General features: G+C 44.8%; 1 protein-coding gene across 5 annotated transcripts in view; it reads right to left on the bottom strand.

The window, feature by feature from the left end:
* shf (Src homology 2 domain containing F) overlaps nucleotides 1-17,596 on the bottom strand; it is a 125,303-nt gene extending 107,707 nt beyond the window's left edge. For 2 of the 5 annotated variants that reach the window (XM_030095795.1, XM_030095802.1), the window contains exons 1-2: nucleotides 16,728-17,593; nucleotides 406-547 (exon numbers count right to left, since the gene is read on the bottom strand). In XM_030095795.1, the coding sequence (XP_029951655.1) occupies nucleotides 406-547; nucleotides 16,728-17,153 (568 nt within the window). In that variant the 5' untranslated portion in view covers nucleotides 17,154-17,593. Of the gene's footprint in view, nucleotides 1-405; nucleotides 548-16,727 lie in introns of all 5 variants that reach the window. The other 3 variants (XM_030095790.1, XM_030095809.1, XM_030095817.1) reach the window with 3 other exon arrangements.
* Between the last annotated feature and the right edge of the window lie 627 nt (nucleotides 17,597-18,223).

The raw sequence follows: 18,223 nt of genomic DNA, 5'->3' as shown, positions 1-18,223 counted from the left end.
TTGTATTGAGTGATTGAAATGCTTTTTAATTTTGGTTTTACTATTGTTGAACAGAATATTATCCTGTCACTATCCTGTTCATGTCACAAGTGCTCACATTATAATTGTTAGTTGTTGTTTTTTTTTGTCTACAGCCAACTTTCAGAGATTTTTGTTTTGAATAATGAAATCATCCATTTATATAAAAGTTGAAGTTGATTTCGTTTCAAAAAATTTCATTGCATCTGGGACAAAGGTCTTGCAGGTCTTGCATATGATTAAAGTTTCCCATTAATGTTATGCTTAAAGTACTGAAGCCAAATACACTCAAAAAGTGTGCAAAGTCTCTATGTTTCTTCATTTTTCTTCCTCAAAAGGTTAAAATTAACAGTGTAGTGAAGGCGGGTCACCAGGCTGTTGATCTACCTGCCATCATCTTCTGCGCTTCGTACGGCTCCATGTATCCGTCATTCTCAGTGGTGACTTTTTCCGTGGTGGTCTGAGTGCCGCCGCCGCCGCCGGCCTGCTCGGCATCGAAAGGGTCCGCGTAGTCTTCAAGGATAATGAGCTGCGGGAGATAAGAAAAAAAGAGGAAAGGTGAAACTGGGGGAGGGAGGGGGTAGTGAAATCGCGAGAGGGGGATTCATTTTGCCGCTCTGTTGAACACAACAACAGAGGTACGGTGTCAGTAGAAACGCAGTGACAGATACCGCTGTGGCCCGGGACGGGACCGAGCGATATCCACTGAGCCGAGCCAGAGGATAAAGGGAGAAACACATAAATAACACCCCACCTCAGTGTGCCTCAGCACACCACCACAATGCCTCAGCTTTTAGCCTTACAGCCTGCTCTATGCTACCGCGGGGCTGCCTAATTATACGATAGCCCAGTGACAGGCCTACATTTCAAAAGTAGAGGAGAGACGACCACAACTGCTCAACTTTCTGAGGAGAAACAATTTGGCAGATATACGGCGAGCTGGCAGTGAGCCACGGCTAATTGCAGTCTTGCTCTTTTGCCGAGTATTTTGTGCAGTAGATGGCAATTAGGTGGATGTCCGGAGACCCATAAAAACGGTTCAAACCTTAAGGGAGCAGAGCAAAATCTGTGCCTCGAGTGCGTTGGGGGGATATTAGTTCTCTTAAATTGTTAGCTTCATCCATCAGAACGCGGCTTCAGACGTAACAAAATCTGGCATTTGAAGGGAATCAAGTCCAATATGAGCAATGTGTCATATCGGACATTGGATCAAATGTCAGCATGTGACTGAGGGAGTCACTGCAAGCTGCTACAAAAAAAAAAAAACAGTTTTCCTCTGTAAAGGCTCATGATGTTCTCATCCTGCGGATCAGTGGGCAGAAAGGGAGAAACATTGCGGGAAGAGTCCTTGTGAGGTTAAACACGGAAACAAGAAGCACCTTGGTACAGAGTAGCATGTCTGGCTCTACACCCCATGACTCACTCCTAACAGGAAGGGATTTGGTCTCATTACAATCAAGCTCATCACTCATCTGGTGGATGGGGACGGGCGCGGCAGGCTGGAGGTGGACCGAGCCTCCTGCCCGCCGCACCTCCGCCAAGCGGGCTTTTTCCTGAGAACAACCGCTGTCCATCTCTGCCACAGAACGAGCACACTCCCCAGAAGCAAAAAAAGAAAAAAAAAAAAAACCCCTGAACCTCAGGCCACCCATGAATGGGCCACAAAAACACACGCAAGACACACACACACCTGCCAGGCCACAGGAAAGCCCAAGAAATGTGAAGATACACAGCTCAAACCGGGTCCTGGGAAAGCACCGGGTTTTTTTTCTTACAGTCCTCATCAAGGTCAAATGTCATTGAGCACATAAAAGTATTCTATGAGGAGATATGTGGAAAACTTTAAACACTGGAAAGTTCTCCTGGGATCGTTTGTAAGCGGCTTAGTGAGAGAGAACAGCTAGGTATATTTCTGCACAGATCATCTCCTCCATACATGGATTAAGCAATAATAGCAGGGGAAGTTAAGCGCCCTGGATGTGTTCATAGCAGCTACTGTGCGTTAAGTCAGCCCTCCTCAGTATTCTTTCACCGTCTGTTTTGGGGAAAATAACAAGGACTTCTTTTTTCTGCCACAGCATAATTATGGGTTCCTTGAATGTTTTGCTTCTGTGAATTCGAGCACTGAGCAAGACAACAAAATCCAATACAAACACTGTCCTGATTTGTTTTCGCGCTTCAAGAAAAAAAATCTACATTTTCAACTCGCAAGTTTGATTAAAATTCAGGCATTCTGATAAGCAGTATCTTTGCAATTCTAGAACCCCCAAAATTATGCATCACAGGCACCGCATCATTACCATCTTGCACCTTGTCGCATGGAAACTCGGGCATCCATAATTACATCGTGTGCCAAATACGCCTCAGATGCAGTCACTGCGAACACGGTCCAAACCTAAGAATAAGCAACCCAAGCTAAAACAACACAAAAATCACTTATATGGGAAAGATATAGCCCTGTACTCATCTCACTGTGGTCCGCATACTGTAGCGGAGTGGCCCGTGGTTTCAGACCAAAATCCACAAATGGGATAAACACTTGAAATGCACCAGCTTACATTCCCTTCACCACCCGCTTCAGGCTAATTTATTCTAATAAACTACATCTAAATCTGGAGATAGTTGAGAACAGTGCACAGAACCAGTTGGGTATGATTGTTTTTGCTCAAGGGTTCCCCGACCTGCTGCAGGTCTGTACATTTTGCACACAATCACGTTGCATCAGAGCGCCGCTCTCCATCTTAACCACCTTTCCACTTAATGCACCTTTAACACGGCCCAAAGGATGTTTGGGCATGTTTCAGGAAATAATGGCAATCACTTATTGAATTATATGTGGAGCCACTCCAAAAAGCATGACCTCATCTTGTTGCCTTTCCTGTTGACATAATGCTGGACAAATAAAGGCGGGGCATGTGATGAAAACTTTTGATAGCGTCGGAGAGAAGTACACAATACAGCCACAGATTAAGGCCTGATTTTGAAGAGGTCAATTTTTATAGCTTGTAAAATTTAGCGGGGCAACGGCTGACTGAAGCAGAAATGTACTGGAGGGCAGAAAAGGTTGATGACCAACATCAGGCCCCACAGAAGTTGAACAAGCCTGCTGAAACATGAATCCGCAATCAGCCACAAGTGGCCTCAGGCTGTTCGGCTTCTCTGCAGAGGCCCGGCCACTATTTGGCAAGGCTCTCCAAACAATTCAAACATAAAAGTCTTCTGATTTGATGGCGAAAACATGATTTCTCTTGGTCAGATTCTACAGAGCGCGTTGACAGCCGTTAACAGTTTAATAGTACGTTAAAATAAAGCCTTCACATGGGGACTGTTAAGCTGCCTGGTTTCATTATTTTTTTTAGTGCAAGAAATTGACTGTAGAATATGAAGTGCTCTCAGGTGATTCATATCCTGATTCAGCTGGAGTGAAATCATTTTGCCCTTTTTTCCCCCCAACAAAAACCTCTACAAACTCATTGATTTACATGTAACAGGCGTGTGTGCCGTACATTCAGCTCAAGGCGGAGCAGTGAAGCCATGTTTCCCTTTCTGATCCAAAGAAAAGTTCACCTTTCATTTCTTGTCTATTAAATCTGGTGACATTCTGTTCCCACCGAACATGAAATGAAACAAAAACTTAGTCATATTAATGTTTAAATTACTTTCATTTTCAGATCAGCGCTTTTTTTGGTTGTTTTTTTTTGAATCAGGAATGCTGGTTTGTGAAGAAAAGTGTCTCAATTCTGTGAACGCTGAAGTTTGCTGCAGAAGTGACAAACACACCAATGTGTGGCGGACATTATGTATAAACAATTGCAATGAACAACAAGAGTCATTTTTAAGTGTTTCTACAGGTAAGTTCTGTAACATTCTGAAAATGTAAAACCCACCAAAAATTGTAATTCACAAAGTGGAAAAGAGCCTTGGAAAGTGGAAGATTTTAACTCTGGTTACTGATTAAATCGTATCCAAAACAAAACGTCCCTTGTTTTATGGGTATTGTAACTAAAATACAGCGGTTCAAATACAGATACTTCTCCCAATCAAGGCTTAATCAAAGTTCAGTGTCTGCAGTGTGCAGTGATTAGTGAATCCACTGGTGTTGCAGTCATGCCTCCACAGCCTCTATTGTTGCATATTAGCAGACAGGAATATTATTAATATCATCCTCCAGTGGTCCATTTGGGCATTTGTAAATTGTAAACTATAAAACATTAGACAAAAAGACTGCCTGCACACGCTCCAAACACCCCGTCCCTGCTGCGTAGTTTGTGTAGAGGTGGAGGAGGTTGGTAATATTTCCAAATTGTTTCAATGTGTCCTTCCTGTCCCACTGCACTAATGACTGCTCGACAGCAGGAGGAGCATAGGGTTGAGAGTAGAGGGGTGCAAGGGAGCGGCGGCTTCGCCTGGGGACACACCATCTGCCTTGTGGCATGCCAGGGTGTGTCAGGACTGGAGCCAAGCCTCACTTGTCATGAAAGTAAAATTCCCCCTCCTCAGCAAAGACTGCAGTGCCTCCATATATCAGATCTTTGCTACGCTGTGATGTAAGCCTGCATGAATCTCACCGAGGCGGCCGGCGGGGACCGCGGTAGCGTGGCCTGTTACCGGCCTGGCGCATAGCGAGGGAGCGCTCACTCAATTACTTTCATTCCACAGCTCAGATCCTGGATGACCGTGTCTCAAACCTGTCACGGCTCTGGCAGCTCACAAAGGAGACGGCAAAAAGACTTCTTGAAATGCACCACCTGCTCTCAAGCAATGAAGCTGACTTTAAATCAGTGGGACAGAGGGAGAACATTAGCAAAGGAGGGAGACTATAACAGGCACCTGCCACTTTGGCTCAATGATGCTCCAGCTTCTAGAATTACAATTCAGCAGGGCCCCAATCTTCCATTAGAAGCAAGAACACAAGGACTGCAATATTCTCCTCCTGCACCTCTAATGCATGATGTGCTCAGCTGGCTCATCATACAGTAATAATAATGACAAAGATTAAAAATTCCACAAACTGCATTGTTGACATTTGAGCACAAAGATGGATTTTTCCTTGCGAGCGCACCGAGCACTGCATTTCAGCGACACAATGCATTCTCCGAGCAGCTTTGCGATCTCACCAGGCAACAACAAAATAAACACCTCAAAGCATGTCAAAAGATGGAAATGCGGACCGGCGTGACTCCTGCTGAATGAAGGCACACGGGACTATGAAATGGATGCCATGTCTGAAGGAAGAATTGAATGCGTCAGGGGCTAGTCAAGGTTGAAGGCCCTCCGAGACTGCCGGGAAAGTGAGCGGGCTGCAGAATGAGGGCGGAGGACTGACGCGTGTGATTTATGTCGCACGCCACCAGGGATTTCAGCCACTGATAACCTAATGCAACTCAGTGCTTAGCAGCTCGATTGCATTAAGGCATTTCAAAAGGCTTTTGTTCTGCGGTGTAACAAAAAAGAAAACATGCCACTATTGTGAGGACAGTCGTGTTAAAGAAGATAGGAAGGAAGGGAGGAGAAGACAAAAGACGGGGCGAGACTTTCTTTTTTTTTTTTTTTAATCTTTTAACAAAAGAAAACTGGTGAATAGGCTGTCATGTATGAAGCATGCTTACGCCCACCGGGGGAGAAAATGTTTAAATGTTCATGTGAAGCCTGGATCTGCGCATGCCCGACATATCGCCTCCACCTCATCTTTGTCTGTACACAAAGTGATGATCCCTGCGAACGCAGTCATCCTGAGATAACTTGGCGAGAGTTTTCTGAAGGGAACACACTGGCAGAGAAGGCTCCCTCGAGGCAATTTATTTAAGCAGAAACGATCACAGCTTCTCTGTTGACATAATACAGTTACTATCAATAAGATACTTTCATGTTTCTAAGAAGCCAGCGCAAATCTGGTTACAATTCATCGAAGGCTCCTTGTGAAGGCGGCACCCTGCTGGGTTCTATACCTCCCAAACAGATTAGGTAGATGGAAAACCGGCCTGGATTCTCAAGGAGAGACAGTCTAGGAGTGTGTTTTCCCACTATAGCGCTCTGACGTTAATGAAACTTTACTGAAACATTTCCTAAGAAACAGTTAAACCTTCTGCTTCTGCCAGAGCTCAAAAGACCGATGTGCCTCCTTTAAAATGTTCCTATTAAAGAGTCTGGGATAGCTAATCAAATTAATATATTTGCTTTAAAGGCACCATCTCCGCATCAGTCACAAGCTACAACAGTCCACACACCACTTCACTAGAGGGAAAACCATTTTCAGGTACATTTGCTTTGCTTTTAATCTAATTGGAGAATTGCTCAAGAGCTGCAATTCGGTGTCAGCAAGAAGCAATGCAGCTCATCCTGGTGAATCAACAACAACGACAGCAAGAAAATAATTTGTGACTTCATAGGAAACAAGAAGAAAGCATAAGCTGGCTTCAGCACAACGTACTGCTGAGAGCAGGGACGGGCTTATCGAGAAATCTCTTCCATTTGCTTTTCAAACTACTGTCAGGTATACCAGCAGCTACCATTAGCAAGCTTGAGGTTACTACACAGTTTAAGCACAGCATATACTTAACTATGTATATTTTGAGGATTAGATCCCACGTTCCCCTTTGCACATCAACGTGCACAACCATCAGTTTTGCACGTGTCTCCACCCCCCGAGACATCTGCGCTGCGGGTGCCGTCCAATTTATCAGATCCCAGTCTCCCCTTTCGACCGCATTAAATGTTGGTTCTTCTGATCTCTGCACTCCTGTGGCCAAATGTGGAGCGGCGTTCGCACGCCACCGGGGCGAAGGGGGCTCATTTGCCGTGAGCGATTTTAGGCTGCTGTTGATCACGGTTTGTGTACAGGAAATGCTTCCAGATGCAGCAGCAGCGACGCCGATATCACGAGGCACAATTCAGAGAGGATGAAAGGGAGCAAATCCATAAAGGAGATGAGTCACAAAGAGAAGCAAAGCAGAACGCACCGCAACCTTCACACCTTCCTCCGAGCATGCTTTACTGTGCTTTTTGACGATTTAATGGCCCCTGAGGTCCAGTATGCTGTTGGTAATAATGACTGACACACTCACACATAGTTTCACACAGAAAAAAAAAACAAAAAAAAAACACATGCATTCAGGTGTGTGTGCGTAGCCTTGTATTGCTCTCTGTGGAGTCCAAAATACAGGGCCGAACATTGCAGCATCATTTGGGTTGGAAACAGTTAAAGGTTAGGATAAAGGACTAGGAAATATATCAGGCCAACTGAAAGGCCCACAAGAATAGTCCTGCAAGTGTGTGTGTGTGTGTGTGTGTGTGTGTGTGTGTGTGTGTGTGTGTGTGTGTGTGTGTGTAAGATTTCACCAAGGCCTCAATCAGTGGCTAAGTAGGATGTCTGGTCTGCGTTATCAGTGCTCATTCAAATCAAAGTTTCTCAAGACTCTCAGTCTATCTGGAGCGCACAAGCAATCACCAAGAACTTTGTAAAACTGGCCATCGATTAAAGAAAAAAAAAATTATCTTGACACCTGCACCAACTTTAAAAAAAAAGAAGAATGATCTCTTACTCACAGTCACTGTCGTGACAGCTGCCTGTCAGCGCAAAATAAACAAGACTTAATAGCTGCTACTGTGTGTTTGATGGAGTCATTCACTGTGTGTCGATGACACAATAGTGTTAATACAACATAGCAAATGCAGATGTGATTTACATAATATTTTCTGTGACTGATCTCGAGCAAGTGGAGTGTCGCATCACTGTTTTTCAAGAAGGCATACGTCTGCTGCACTATGCTCATCTTTTTGAAGCAAGTGCTGCAATGCTCAGTTATAAAACCGTGATCTCTGTTTTTTTTGCCTGTGGGATCTTTCTAAAAAATATAATATGTAGCTTAGCAGAATCCTATTGTAGTGCCTTTGAAGTGCTGATGCTTCTTTAGACGTTAATATTTGCCTTAAAGCATCTTTAAAAGCCAATTAAAATATTGATGCTTACGTACGAGATGTGCTTTGGATGACAGCTCAACATCCAATTAACGCCAGTCAGATCTGGTTACAGAAACAACCGCTGCTATTTCCCTGTTCACTGTGGTGCCTCATATTAAAATTCTATTTTACAGAATGTAAAAGATCAGCGATTTTTGTCTCATTTAAAAGATCAAAAGGGCATAAATAGATATGCAAAAAGTACAAAAAGGTAACAATGTGATTTGCAATCATATCTTTAAAGTGTTCAACTAAACGAAAGGCAAGACAGAAGATTAAACTGGACAGTGTATTAGGCACCAGGGAGCTTTTAAGGGGAAACGAGGGATTTTTCAGATACTGACAGACTCAAGAAGATGCAGTGCAACTCCTTCAACTTTTGATCCAGATGGGACCATTCAGCAAAGAAAACATGGTGTCTGAAATGTGCCTCCAGCCATGTTTTCACACATCCAAAATAATTTTATGTTGTTTACATTGTCTGCACTCCGAGGTTTGTTGTTGTTGTCAGTTTTGGCAACACTGGTTCTCGAGGAGAATAACCTGAATAACCACTAATGTCTGAATTAGTAACAGAACTAATGCTAAACTTTCAATCAACAGTTTAAGATTAAATCTGCATTTGTTTCATCTCGTATCACATAATTCAGTAGATAAAAGTAACTTCAACTGAAGTGTCACTTTCATTCCACAAATAAGGAAACCAACTGAAACATGGCAATGTTACTCAATCCTCCTTATTCTCTCTTTACAGAACAAACCCGGTGTAATATTTCACCTCTTTCCACTCTAAAACAGCAATAAGCACTTCCTCACTTTTCAGTAAACTGCTCCTGCAGCCAGTTATCTCCTGATGTATGAACACATCTTTTGTTGGCATTCAAGGCAGCAAAGCCCCCCCAAAAAAAGCACCTCAACTTGTCCCTGAGGACTCTCTTCATTGAAATACACTCCGCACAGCCACTTAAGACCTCCGGCGGAGGAGGAGAGGGAGGCGGAGGCCGCCAGTTGCACCCTATGAAGGTGCTCTTAATATGCAAGAGATATTCAAGATTAAGCACTTGACGACACGCTTGACAAAATCCAATTTCCTTTCTCTGTCCCCGTCCCTGTGTGACAGATTTATTGGCAGTGTTTCTGCCACATATGGCAAGTGGTGCGGCACGAGGGTCGAGAATAATTCAGGTACCGCGATGGAATGTTGGAATTTCATAGAATTTAATAATCCTGTGGCCCAGCGAAGAAGTGATTTGTCCTCAGCATGACTACAAATTTCCCCCCATCACTTCAGTCTGAATAACTGCTGATACACTGATTTTTTCCCCTTCACTGAGTGGAGAGAACAATAATAAAGTTGTGTGCATTACTCCCGATATCGGCGTCGTGCAATTTACTCCCATTTTGCATGGCTCACAATGTGCAGACACTACTGTTTCTCATGTAAGGATCGCAGAGCTTCATGCAACAACTTGATCGGGTCTACTGGGACGAGCGCTTTCACTTTGAAATAGGAATTCATGAAGCGGTGAGGAGAGAAAGTGACAGTCAACCTGTAAACAAACTGGGACATCTGATGGTGTCTGAGGAGGCCTTGATTGAAGCAGGAGGCTCTGTGGCCCGAGTGGTGAGGACGCACCCTGAATAATGCTCAGACAAGCGAGCCAGTATCCCTTCCCACCTCCGAACAGGGCAGCAGGAGCCAGAAGAGGCTATAACAAAATGGTTGACTGATAATTGTCAGTCTTTTTCCACACAGGGCCGTCAGCGGAGCACGCGGCGGCAATTGCGATCGCCATTTGTCACTATTTCCGACATCTATGTTACCGGAGGTGAAACAGCCGAGGGCATTAGCTCCGGTTAAATTTTAGCAAGGCAAGGGAGCAGCCACAACACCCCGCCCACACGGAGGGGCGAGTGGAGACATGTCAAGTTAAAAAGGGAATGTCACCAAGTTGTAAACACTTCCTGTCAGGAAGGGAACACTTCCTTAATCCTAGAGAAACCCAAGCCGTTCCCGATTTTCCACCAAACAACGACAGATAATGCTTTGCTTTCTTCAAACTCACTATTATTACTGAATAAATAGTAAATAGGAATGAAATTTGAAGAAGCAAAAAATAAATAGATAAATAAATAAACAACACAAAGTCATATTCTGTAAGCAGAATATCACTTTGACAGATCTAAGGTTTATATTACAGAGAAATGAATGAAAACACACCCGTTTGTTGGGGAAACTTACAGTTCAGCATTAAATGAACAATGTGAAACTTTCTCATTTCATTCCAACACTGTATGAACTGTGACTTTTTGGCAAGTTTGTAAAATAACTAGAGAGATAACTGCTGCACAACATGCAGGATTCAGAAGACGCCATACAACTTTTCTGAATGAACTAATAAAAAAAAGAGGTTTTTAACCACCCTACTACTAAAGATGAATAAAAAAGAAAGTTACCAAAACTTTGGAAACATTTACAGGAAAACCAAAAGTTAATATGTTGATTCTGCAGAATATGAATTCAGAAACCTATAAATCCACTTAGAGGAAGTTGGATCAGGGTCAAAAAGAAAAAGTGTAGTGTATCAATATACTTAACAGAATTTCTTGAACACAGAGTAAAATATGTCTTTATGTGCATTTCAATAATTGTTTTTCTTTCATTTTTTAAGCTTCTTATAAGGGTAACATGTCCTGAAAAAGCTCTCACAAAACTCTGCGAAGTCATACCGCCTAGAAGCTCACTAAACACAAATGAAAGTGTTCAGATTCCTGTTCGGCACTCCTTCCCAGGGAAGCTACGTTTTCTAGACAGAAGTCTGGCTGCCTCCCGCAGTGCGACACAAAAACAACAACCCGCACTCAGACGCTGCACATTAAAAGGCAAATCAGTGTCGATCTCTCTGACCTCTGAATCGTCACTGGATTTTGATGCAATAACAACCATTTGGTTATGCATAAAATTTGCATGTTTGACTTCACTATGCAAGGCTGGAGGAACTCCTACTTAAGTAATGTAGTAAAAGTCACTTCTTCTGCAGGCTCCCGGCGTTTCTGGTGGCATGCAAACTCATTTGTTTCTTTTTAATCTGTGTGCTACGATCGGCCTGCAGACCGGGGCTGCCTCCTTCTCGACTCGGCTGCACACACTGTCATTACACAAAACAGAGCCATGTGTCTACGGCTCCCCGGAGGTCAGAGCAGCAGCACTAGTCTGCAGGCTAATTGTGACCTGGTGGAATCATGCGACTGATGTTCCGGCGCAAAGCTGGAAAAAGCAAATTGAGCAACAAACACAACCGACTCCAGTGGGACCCTTTAAACTGGAAAGAAAGCTCCCACATGGAAGGAGGAAGGAAAATAAGCAAACAATGGCTAACGGCTATCGCTTCCACAGGCCTATAACAGTCCTGCACATGCAGGAATGGCTGCTTATAAAACCCAACCATGACAGATTATCACATGCAGTTTAGGGTAACAGGAATAGGATTTGTAGAAAATGATGTCTTGATGAAAAGCCAAACATTTAAATGCATGAATACACATTACAGTCCGGCCCCCAGCACATCGTCTCCTTCAGTATGACTTCATAGTGTCTAAGCCGGGGCGGAGCTTAAGCGTGCATGCTGCGAGGCTCTGCGCGCCTTCCTTCCTTTCAAAGTGCCCTTCCAGGATTCTTGCTCAGGTCAGGAATGCATTGTAATGCTCTCTGTCATTTACAGTAAGCCAATGACGAACAATGAATACGAACCGTGTTTGGAACGGTTTAGGGCACTGGGACATTGACACGGTGTTTTGAAGTCTTCACGCTGGCCAGGATGACTTTGAGGAAATGCTTTAGAAGTTTAAAATAGTTCAGGAAATGCATGGCATTCTCTGACACCTCGGTAACTTGAGCTAGAAATCAAAACTCTTCACAATCATGCCAGCAGCACTGCAGTCTAGACTTGTTTTGGATTAACAGTCGCCATGGAAACACTAAATTACCTATTCCCCACAATTTATCATAATTACCTAAATAATCATTTGCTTACTTGAAGATTTCCGTCACAATGCGCCCACCATTACTCAGCATGACTACAAGAAACGGCATCTGCAACATTTCAAGACATGCACAACAAAGATTTCACACCGATCTGTTGATTATTTCTACTTGTGCCGAAAACAGTCACAGCAGCAGTCAAAATCAATGACAAACATTGCATATAGTCCCAGCTGTGTTGCTATTCATTATTACCATTATGTATTAAATCTTTGACAGACACGACTGTGATACTGCACGGTTTGTGAAAAAGTAAAGCAGCAAGGCCACAACCACCACGCCCCGCCGTTAACCTTACAAGCCTCCATCTAGCACAAAAAAAGCCAGAGAACTGCAACTGAAATCGGTACTTTAAGAAAACACGATGGTCTCTGATGTTATCATCCATTTTCTGGCTCCCTGAAGAAAAGCACTCGCTCAGACCCAGGTGATATTGACGTTTGTGCTTGACATTTCTCCCATCATTGGCAGGGATGAAAGTGTGAGAGGCCAGTGGGATGCATTTATAAAACTCCACTGATGTCTGCAGCATCAAGGTGAAAGGCCAAGTGAAGATATTCAGGGTGCGGGAAAATGAGACCGAGCAGGCTTCAGCCATGCAGCATCGGCGCCGCAATCTGCAGGCCAGCAGAACAAGACTGATCTACCCACGCCAGAAAAATGTAGCCTGCAAAGAGGAAGCACCCAGTGAGGGTGTAATTAAGGTCTTTCACAAACGGAGTGCTATTAAATGCACTCGCAGGTATGCAAAAGACAAAAGGAAGGAAGTCAAAGAGGAGTTTGTGTGGACTGGTATTCAATGACAGTGACATGTTTATGCCTATATGTGCCAGCAACTGCCCTGGGGTGAAAAGTGTTGTGTTTTAGGTTCATCCTGTTCCAGTTAACTTTGTATTTCCTAAGGCGTTTTTTTTTTTTTTTTTTTTTAAAGATTGGACACAAACATTTGCCCAACAAGCATCACCTGAATATGTTTCAGTAGCCAGATCAATGTGGGTTTAGGTCTGCTTCTATTGGTGATAAAAATTCTCTTCAACACTTGATCCCTTTTATTAAATTTCTTACCGTCTTAAGTCTGCGCTGCACATTATGAGTCTGGACAGACTTTAGTGTAAAGTCAAACTTCATTGAGCGCTTCAGACAGAGAACTGCGAGGTAGTACTTTTTTTTTTTTTTTTTTTTAATGAATGCTTGAGGAATGAATCAAAACCCTGCAAAACCCCGAAGGCCAGGCGCACACCTGATCTGCGGATGCAATCCGAACATTAATCAGATCAGCGAGAGACACTTTTACTACGGCTTCCACTTCATTCCTGAAATCTTCCAGGAAATTCACTTCATCTATATCTAAAGCAGATTTCTGAATGGAGAATGTCTGAAAGCACTTGGCAGTGACACCGACATCTGCTGAGGTGGAAATATTTGCGTACAAGACCAACAATGCTGAAATTGCGACTTCCTGTTTTTGTTTCAGCAAAGACCTAATTTCACAAAAATCTGTTGACTAATTCTCGCGCTCCAACATCATGCATCCACACAGGATGGACGACCAAACTTTCCAGGATTAGATAAGAATGGGCATCCACCTACACGGAAATCAACTGAAACGCTGAGCCAAGGAGGTTGACAGAGAAAAAGGAAGAAAGATCTACTGCTCCAGACGCCTACACTGGCTGCACAGCAAGAGTCAGGGGAGTCTGAACCAGCTGCAGCCTTCTATAGATAGATACGACGGCTGGCTCATGGGACCACTGAGTCAAAGGAACCCCGAAGCCTGGAGGCAGCCAGAGTCAGACTGGAAGAGAAGCGCTCCCCAGGTGCCCGGGCAGATACCGGCGATGACGGGCGGCGCTTCACACGGGTGCCGCAGTCTGTCAGCTCTGCGCCGCTGCTTTTGTTTACACATTTCCAAGAGGGGCCCATTATCAGTTTCGGGGGGTGGCCGTCCTTGAAAGAAGTTCGGTTAGTGCTGAGCAGAGCGATGAGCTGGGAGATGAGGCCTTTAATTAGCTCCAAGACAGGATGATAATTGATCACCGTTCTCAACTCACTCCACCGTGAAGGGCCGGGCGTCATCAAAAACAAAACACATCACAATACCTTAGAAATTTAACACTCTGACTAATGCTTCCTAATCTGTGTCAAAAAAAAAAATTAAGCACCAAATGAAAGCTTCAAATCAATATAAGAAAAAGGCCTAAAATAGAGCAGAGCTCCTCTGGGAAAACATGGAAACAAATGCGTAATGTGTCACTGTGTAAAGCCTCTTAAACGTGCTGGTTTTCCCTCATTGAGGCCGGTGAATAGACACAGACTCAGGAAAATTCACTTGATGCTGCTATTGGCATTTCAGGCATTAGGTAGGCAGTGATATAATTAGCATTCATGAGTCAAGTAATTAAAACATCAATGTAACCAAGCAGTGCTGCTGCTGAGGCACTTGTGTGCTCTTTACTCAGTGTCTCAGCAGTTAGCACTCGTTGCACGCTGTCCAAAAAACGACTGTCACCCCGAGGTGCACGTAGGTGTGAACATGTGCACGACTGCAACAGGCACACTTTTTTTTTTTCTGTTTAATCACTGTCACGTCCCTTTTAGTTGGTGGGAACACTGCCTGATAAAAGAGCCTGTAAAGCGTGTCAACATGAAGCGCCCACAATGAAGACCATCACGGACTTCTTCAAGCTTTTAACATAAACCTGAGAGGAGAAAGTGCACATCCTCCCACTGAGGAACAAGCATCTGCATCCAGGGACAATCCTTCATTAACAGCCCTTAAAAAAAAAAATCTTCACCTAGAGAGTGGCTCTAACAAGGATTTACAAACAATTATCATGGGCAGCCACAGTCGGAGAGAAAATCCTCCGCTTCCAGACAAACTGTAATCCTCACAAAAGGTTGAACACAAAGCCTCGCAACACTCTTCTTCGAGGTAGTGACTGAGGAGCACAAGGGCTTACCGGAAAGGAGTTTTCTCCTCCAAAAAAAATTGCACCTGCCATTTAAAAAGTCAATACATAACAACTTGCATTATTTGTGCGTATGGGTTCATTTCTGACTCTGTGTCAAATAAAAGTGGCGACTAAAGTGTGAGGCATTTTTTGGAGCTGATCTCTCGTGGCTTGATCTGCCCTTCTTCCTACTACATCGTTTTTATTCTACCTTCTTCACCTGATAAGAAATCCTTAAACCCTTCGCTGCACATATTTCCGCAGCCGGCCAGCTGTCACTACTGATTTAGCTTGTCCATAACATCGTTCGTACTGCTGGCTGTGAGGCATTCAGCTCATGCTATGCAATCAGCCGCTGGGTTGTAGAAGCCATATGCGCAGAGAGAGGGAGCGAGCAGACGGAGAGGCAACTGTATTCCTGAGTTAGAGGGATCCAAATAAGCTTCAATTAACAAGACACAACTGTAATCTGCCTAATCAGCGCTGACAGCTGCAGTGGCTGAGGGAAAACTGTAAAGTTTTGGTTTCCGGCTGTTTTTTTTTTTAACTGAAAACACATGGTTCTTTAACCTGCATACCAAGTTGATGAGGTGACTGAGGAAAACAGTGGCTGACAGTGTGGGAAAACAAACATTGCAACAGAATATAATTTTATGAGCTTCACTTGCTTCCTGATTTCTGAGGTGGATGATGGCTGTGTGCAGAATGGCAAAATTAATAAAGAAAAAAAAAACACATATACAGTCTTGCTACAGGTTGCAGACATAAACTGTTGCTGGAGAACCAACTCTCAACTGGCCACATGTCGCAGGGCAGGTGTGAAACCAAACCCAGGCGGAGGTGGAAGTAGCATGGAGGTGGCATGAGGGGGACCACAAAAATCTGAGAACACAGACACGACTGAAGGGCGATCTGAGCAGTGTGCGGATTCTCACAGGGCCGTGCTGCCAATGGACTGAGCCATGCAGACAGAGAAAAACATTCTTCGCCTGGATCACACTCTCTGTGCAGCAAGCTCACAGACACCCAACATCTCCGCTTTCTCCAAATAAATCCAGAGCATGGATTCCTGAGAAGCCTGACATGAATGACAGCGTGCTGAAAGGCACAGCCTGCATGCCTGCTGTCTGGCTGTCTCTACCCTCGCTTTGGTTGGAAAAACCTGAGAGAGGATTATAATAAACCAATATATCCATAAACTTATCACAAGTAATCCCCCTTCTTTTCGCGAGCTGGATTCTCTATCATGGACATTTTCTGAATGGATCTGTCTAGTTAAATTAGATTAAATATCAGAGGAACTGAGTCTAGATTGCACTGTTGCTTGAAAATGTGCTGTTAGGAGAGATGAGAAGAAAACAAAGCACACATGATGCACTCAGGAAGAGTTTGGAGGTAAAGAAACTGTCATTAAAAAAAAATAAGCCTAAAGATTTCAACATTATAAACTGTCATGTAGAGGCGTGCCTCCTCCACAGCACTCCCTGGACTGGAGGCTGGATGATAGACGGGAGGATTTCGCAACCGGAGCGGACTCCCTGCGTGCGCCTGTGATAACAAGTTCTGCCGGTTAGAACGAGTCATTTCATGGGCAGAGCTTCAAAACAAACCACGTTTTCTTTTATTTCCTTTTGGCGTCTCACTGACCTCATTATTATCAGAAGTGACTGAAATACACCCGCAGAAAACTGCGGGTTTTACAAAGTTGAAAGTTGTTGCGCACTTTGACGCACGCGCTCGGACCAAAGTTGACCCACCTTGTCCTTGTTGTCGTGGTCCGACGGGGGCGAGGTGGGGGACTTGACGCTCCCCACCGCCACCGCCACCGCCTGGGTGACCGTGACGCCCCCGCCGGGCGCCGGGCTGCTCTTCTCGATGGTCTCCACCTTGATGAGTCGGTGCTTCGGAGACACGTACTTGATATCCGGAGAGCCCACGGCGTTCAGGCTCGAGCCGAAGGAGATATTTCCACCTGGAGTGTAGGGGTCCTCGAAGTCCAGCTCCTTCTGTAGTTTGTAGGCAGCGAGGATGTCCGGCTGAGCGGGACTGGGGAAGGTGGCCCCGGAGCCGGGCGCACCGCCGGGCACGCCGGTGTGACAGTGTCTGTAGTCCGGCTTGGGAGGCGCCGGAGGGGGGGCTTTGGTAGTTTTGAATCCTAGGTGCTCCTTGAACCACTTGGCCATGCTGCCAGTGCATCGCTCACAAGTCAATGAATGTTAGTTTACTTCCAGTTTTCCCGACAGTCCGGTCGCCAGAGCTGGTGGTGGTGGTGTGGGGCGGGGGGGAGGGGGGGTCTCTCGGGTCATCCGCGGCCAGCGCGCAGCCGGGCTCCAGGAGCGCGTCGCCGGCGGTCCCGTCCGGACTCCGGCGGAGCGGCGAGGAGTGAGCCAGCCGGCGGGAGGGCAGCCTCAGGCACTTTTTTTTTCTCAATCCGGATCTGCCCCTGCCGCAACTCTGTCACTGTCACACACTCATACACACAGGCGCGCGCACACAGACACACATACACACACACACTCACACACACGCCGCGGTCGGCTCGGACTGCTCGGCTGCTCTCCACGTCAGGTTTCCAGTCTGCGCAACACGGAGCGCTTGTGCAAGAACAACACACGCCCCCCCCAAACACACGCGCGACCTGCCCTGCCTACCTGAGAACACTCACTGCCACCTACCGGACTCCACAACCTCCGCTGCTCAGCGAGCACGAGGAGGACTGAGCCAGACGGGAACCTGCGCGCGGTGAGACCCTCCCACGACGTGAAATGCTTCATTATGCAATCAGAGGTGGAAAAGAGAAACAGGAAGTTGTACTGAAATACAGCCTCTTCTACATTGCTTATACCGTTTGTAGGATTAGGGTTAGTAAAAGTACAACATATGGCATTGACTACATCTAATTTCGAATAATTGTTTATAATAGTTGTATAATAGTTGTAAAACTTCGAAATTAAGAAGACATCAAATTATGGCTTTGTTGGAATTTAGTTGTATCGATTATAAGGAACGCAGTTATGCTACTAAATTGCAGAAAATCAGATAACAGAGTTAAACTACATAATATCATAATGACGAAGATGAGAGGAAGATGTTCTAAAAAAAAAGAAGAAGAAGAAGATAATCAGACATGGCAGTAATGTGTCAGGACGTCCTGATGAGATTAACATGGAGTCAGATATGAGGATCAGAGCAGGGAGACAGCAGTTTCTTCTACAAGTTGTTGTCTCAACCTGACCGGATATAAAGAAGTGTG

This window comes from Salarias fasciatus, chromosome 1 (assembly GCF_902148845.1).
Source record: "Salarias fasciatus chromosome 1, fSalaFa1.1, whole genome shotgun sequence".
NCBI lineage: Eukaryota > Metazoa > Chordata > Actinopteri > Blenniiformes > Blenniidae > Salarias > Salarias fasciatus.
This window is presented reverse-complemented; position numbering and strand designations above follow the sequence as displayed.